Source organism: Nicotiana tabacum, chromosome 12 (assembly GCF_000715075.1).
Source record: "Nicotiana tabacum cultivar K326 chromosome 12, ASM71507v2, whole genome shotgun sequence".
Classification (NCBI taxonomy): domain Eukaryota; kingdom Viridiplantae; phylum Streptophyta; class Magnoliopsida; order Solanales; family Solanaceae; genus Nicotiana; species Nicotiana tabacum.
The window spans coordinates 14,417,460-14,422,670 of NC_134091.1; the positions used below are offsets into that span (position 1 = coordinate 14,417,460).

The 5,211-nt window shown below is 38.6% G+C and overlaps 1 protein-coding gene across 1 annotated transcript; it reads right to left on the bottom strand.

Moving 5' to 3' along the window:
* Nucleotides 1–2,473: 2,473 nt before the first annotated feature.
* LOC142167018 (uncharacterized) lies at nt 2,474–4,340 on the bottom strand. The gene is made up of 3 exons (XM_075227167.1): nt 3,671–4,340; nt 3,388–3,434; nt 2,474–3,304 (listed from the first exon to the last, which is right to left on the bottom strand). The coding sequence occupies exons 1-3, from the start codon at nt 4,338–4,340 to the stop codon at nt 2,474–2,476; spliced, it is 1,548 nt and encodes a 515-aa protein (XP_075083268.1).
* Between the last annotated feature and the right edge of the window lie 871 nt (nt 4,341–5,211).

Sequence of the window (5,211 nt, forward strand, 5' to 3'; positions counted from 1 at the left end):
CAATTCAGATAGTCCTTAGTCTAATTGTTGCTGGCTCTAAGGGTCCAACATAGAATCAGCTGCTCTGTTTCCTCAAATCCAAATCTATTAATGACCTCAACTCACTTTACTCTCATCTTGTCGATATCACTTTTGTTGATGGCAGTCCCAGAGGAGGTCTACGTTTGTCCGTTGCAAATGGTGTTTGGATAGACCGATCACTTCCTTTCAAGCTTTCTTTCGAACAGGTGGTGGACAAAGTTTACAAGGGAACTTCGGAGTCTGCTGATTTTCAAAACAAGGTTAGGCCTTTATTCATTTTTTTTTTGTATGGTAACAATGTAAATATTACCATTAACAACAAACTCCATTACACCTAAAGAGCACCTAAATCCCATAGCCACCTTCCATGAAGGGTACTATGTAATGTAGGCCTCCAACATAGCTAACTATACAAGGATTTCCTGAATCAATCTCCTACAGCAGTGTACTTTCTTGGACATCCTAATTTGTTCTATTCTATCTATAAACTCCTTCTTGATCTGTACTACTATCATGTCTATATTTACAGTGTGTCCCCTAAATAATTTTCAGTTCCTAGCTTTCCAAGTATGGTATGTTCATGCATTCCATATAGCTGCTACTATTTCTTTTTGAATTATTGCCAATGTCGATTCTTTATTCTATCAAAAGTCTGCTTCACACCACCTTCAGGGATTTGGATTCCTGTCCAGCATGCTAATTCTGCTTTAAGTTTCCTTATCCAGCTACATCCTGCAAAGAGATGTCAAGATGATTCCTCCATCATTTGATCACATAGATAGCATTGATCATGTTCAACATGAATCTGTAATCTCTTCAACCTTTTTTTCGTTAATACTCTATCCTGCACAGCCAGCCAGGTTATAAACCTAATTTTTGGTTGTGAAATGGAGCTTCATATTAGTTCAGCATTCCTCATTCTGCTTAGTGGAGTAAGTCCTCTGAGGCCCTAGGATGTAGCTCCCTTGCTCGTACCAATCTTGCATCACCATGTTTAATGAGGTGATCTTCTTCCAAAACCAACTGCAATCATTGGGAGGTTGGTGACTCCAAATATCAGTATTAATCCTCATATAAATCCCATGCACCCATTTCACCCATAATGAATCTTTTTTATTTGCTAGTTTCCAGAATAATTTCCTAATAGAAGCAATATTTCACAGCCTACTCCCTTTGATATTCAACCCACCAAACTTCTTTGGACAACAGATTTTCCCCCAAGCTACAGGTGATATTTTCCTCTTGCCTTCAGTGTTGCCCCACAAGTACTCCCTACATTTCTTGTCTACCTCCTTTAGTATACTTTGTGGAAGTATGAAAGTTGCTCCCCAGAAGCTGTGCAGTGAGAATAAGACTGATGTAACTACCTGTAGCCTCCCAGCATTGGACAGTTGCTTGGAGTAAACTGTACTGATTCTGCTTGTTATCTTCTCCATAAGCTGGTGACATTCCATCTTGTTACACTTCCTTGATGATAGAGGTAAGCCCAAATATCTTATAGGAAATGCACCTAACATGAATCCAGTTTGTTGCACTAGATCTTCCTTCATTTGATCATCCACTCCAGCTAGAAAAATACTCGACTTATCCAAATTTGCCACTAGCACTGTAACCTTACTAAAATGAGATAAGGCTTCCATTATTCTTGCTATTAGTGCAGGAGCTCCTTTACAAAAGATTATCAGGTCATCTGCAAATATCAGGTGTATCAACTTTAGTTGTTTACACATGGGATGGAATGTAAAGTCTGGCAATTCACTCATATATTTCAGTGTTCTAGAAAGGTACTCCATAACTAGTACAAATAGAAAGGGGGACATTGGATCCCCCTGTCTCAGCCCTCTCTTTCCTTCAAAGAATCCATAACCTTCACCATTAACTCTTATTGTATACTTAGGAGATGTAACACAAATCATAATCAGACTTGTGAACTTGGCAGGAAACCTACACCCTTTGAGTGCTTCTTCAACAAACTTCCAACTAACCATATTGTAAGCTTTCCATATGTCAATTTTTATCAAACATCTAGGTATGTCCGTCTATTGTAGTGCCTCAACAAATCATGGCATATAAGCACATTATGAACCATAGATATCCCTTGCACAAATGCTGATTGATTCTCTGCCATAATTGCATTGACAGCAACCTTCAGCCTACTACAGAGTAATTTGGAAATAAATTTGTATAGAACATTGCAACAAGCAATGGGTCTGTACTTGCTGGCACTTTCAGGAACCTTTACCTTTGGGATCAATGCAATATTGGTAGTGTTGATTTGCCTCAACAGCCTTCCAATGTTAAGGAATATCAATACTGCCTCTGTGATGTCCTTCCCTACTATGTTCCATGCTGATTTAAAAAAAATCACTTCCATAGCCATCTGGCCCCGGGATTTTATTGCTATCAATTTTGAACATAACTTGCTTCACTTCCATTTCAGAGTAAGGCTTAATTAGATCAATTTGTTGTTCCACTGATAAGGTTGGCCCATTGTTGAGAATGCAGTGGTAGCTTGCAATCTATCAGACCGCTTCCTTCCTAATAGATCAGTATAATACTCCACAAATATATTAGCAATAACTTCTTGTTTAGTCTTCCAGTTTCCATACTGGTCCTTCATCTGAGTGATTGCCTGCTGCAACTTTCTATGTTTTATAACAGAGAAAAAGTACTTAGTATTATCATCTCCAAGCTTTATCCAAGTAGCTTTACTTTTTTGTTGCAAAAACATCTCTGCTAAGTATGACGATTGCTTAAACGTTTGGAATTTAATCTTCTCATCCTCCTGGAGTTGTGCATTTAAAGGATCAAGTTGCAATAATGTATGAGCTTGCTTCACTATGTTACTGAATTGTTGCTTATTCAACTCTTTCAACTTCCTTTTCAACTGTTTCAATTTCTGCACTACTTGATACATTCTGCAACCATCAATTTGTGCATCCCATACTTCCTTGACCTTAGCAAGAAATAAGGGGTGTTGTGCCCAAACATTACTATAATAGAAATCTCTCCTCCTTCTGAAGTTACTCTCATTTAACATCACTTTAGCTGGGCAATGATCACTCATGCCTTCAGGTAGGAAGGTTGCTCTACATGCAGGCATAGTATTTAGCCAGACTTCATTAATGAACATCCAATCTATTTTAGAGAATATTCTATGATCACCACTTCTATCATTCCAAGTGTACTTTTGTCCTTGTTGAGGAAGCTCAATTAGACCACTTGTGTCCACACAATGCTGAAAATCCACAGCTTCTGCCCAAGTTATTGGATTCCCTCCATTCTATCTTTAACATTCAGAACAGAATTGAAATCTTCTAAGATTAACCAAGGTTGCTGACATGTTGAGCTTTGTTGCTCTAGTACCTCCCATAGCTCATTCCTCTCCTCTATAGTATTATGTGGATACAACACTGATAACATAAACCTCAATTGCATAGGAATGCATGTTACCTCACATGTAACTACTTGAGCTAAATATTAAAGTAGTCTGGCCTCCAACTTATCCAGATTCTTCCATTGTAATGGTCTCCCAAGTTGTTTATATTATTCCATCCACTAAACATACTACTAGCTATTTTCTCGACTTGACCTCCCTTTGCTTATTTGGGGCATTGAGCCCCCTAACATTCCAGCAGAGCATATTAACCATTCCCTGATTGAGGAATGGGTTGGCCTCCCACATTATCTCCAACATTAGCTGTAACACTACAATCTAGTTTAGTCCTGTGGAGAACCTGAAAGGTGTTACTACTTGTTACCTGTTGCGTCTGCTTGTTCTGGATCCTTCCTGCATGCCCTCTTGATGGTGTTATCCATACAGAGTTTGCTTGTTCTTGTATTTTCTCTTTCAGGGGGAGTTCCTTTTGTCCTTCACCACTTTTTTGAATCTGCTGCTTCTCTTTTGGATCTTTAGAGTTTGGTTTGTCAGTCCTTATTCCTTCTTGTGCTGTCTTTTCTTTTTGCTCATCTGTTTTTGGCCCCTTCTTCTTTCTACATTCTGCTTCAGAGTGACCATATTTGTTACAGAATTTACATAATGTTGGCTTCCAGTCATAGATCACCTTTTGTTCTACCACTGATCCTTTTTCATTTCTAAACAGAATACAGTCTGGTAATATTGTATCCATTCCCACCTCTACTAGTAATCGAGCAAAATTGAGCCCTAGCTTCTTCTCTGTATTTTGGTCTACCATCAATGGCTTTCTAATCAGACTACCTATCTTACTTAGGCCTTTTGGTCTCCAATACTTGAAATCTAGTCCATACAACTTTATCCAAATTGGCACAGTGTATAATTCTTCTCTCGTAAACTCCATGTTTGAGCACCATGCTTTAACAATGAATGACTTATTATCAAAGTGATAGATTCCTCCCTGAATTGCTTCATTTTTTCCCAATTCTGTATCAAACCTCACTAGTACAATCCCATTTTTTAGCATTGAAATTTTATTGATCCCATGTTTAGCCCAGATCCTCTATATATACCCATTGAGTACTGAAAATGGGGGATGAGCTCCCAACACATAACATACCACGACATTCTTCCAATATTCAATTTCAGAAGCAATATCTTCTAATTCAATATCTATAATTGACGACTCACCTTGCACTTTAGGAGCTACATACTCAAGTTTGAAGCCAACATTCGATAGTTTTGAGATATCAAAATTCTCCCAAATCGAGCTTTGATTGGTTGGTTGCTTGAGTTCCTCCTCCACTTGATCCCCAGGACTTATTCCCGCTACTCGAAGGACTTTGCTGCTTATTTCCTGACTGTACTATCTCATTACATTGTTGAATTGTTTTCAATTTGCCTGCCTTCTCTGATTCTCTTATCGAAATTACTGTTGCATTGCTTTCAGGTTCACCTAGGGTTTCTGTCAATTGGCTGCTTTAAGCTCGTTGTCCTCGATTTTGATTGTACTTTGTTGTTGTTTCCTTCGCCATTAGAGCCTTCTGAGATGAAACACGTGCCCTCTTCCCCATGGCCAGCGCACGTTAGTTAAAGTGCACCGAGAGAAAAACGGGCCATCGTCAGTTGCTTACTACTCATTTGCGTTCCAACTTCCCTTTATTCATTTCGTGAAATTAAATCCAGCTGGTTAATATGTATCAACAAAAACTTGTTTCTTTGTGCTGACAGATGAAAATTGGTTTGTTAACTATCATAACCCTTCTCTAGTGGTT

Excerpts from the sequence above, each read along its gene's own strand:
- LOC142167018 (XM_075227167.1), bottom strand. The coding sequence starts at position 4,340 with ATGGAGTTTACGAGAGAAGAATTATACACTGTGCCAATTTGGATAAAG. Across the intron at positions 3,435-3,670 it reads CATTCCTCAATCAGGGAATG|TGTTGTATCCACATAATACT; the intron begins GTTAATATGCTC and ends TTATGTTATCAG. Across the intron at positions 3,305-3,387 it reads AGAGGAATGAGCTATGGGAG|AATGGAGGGAATCCAATAAC; the intron begins GTACTAGAGCAA and ends TGTTAAAGATAG.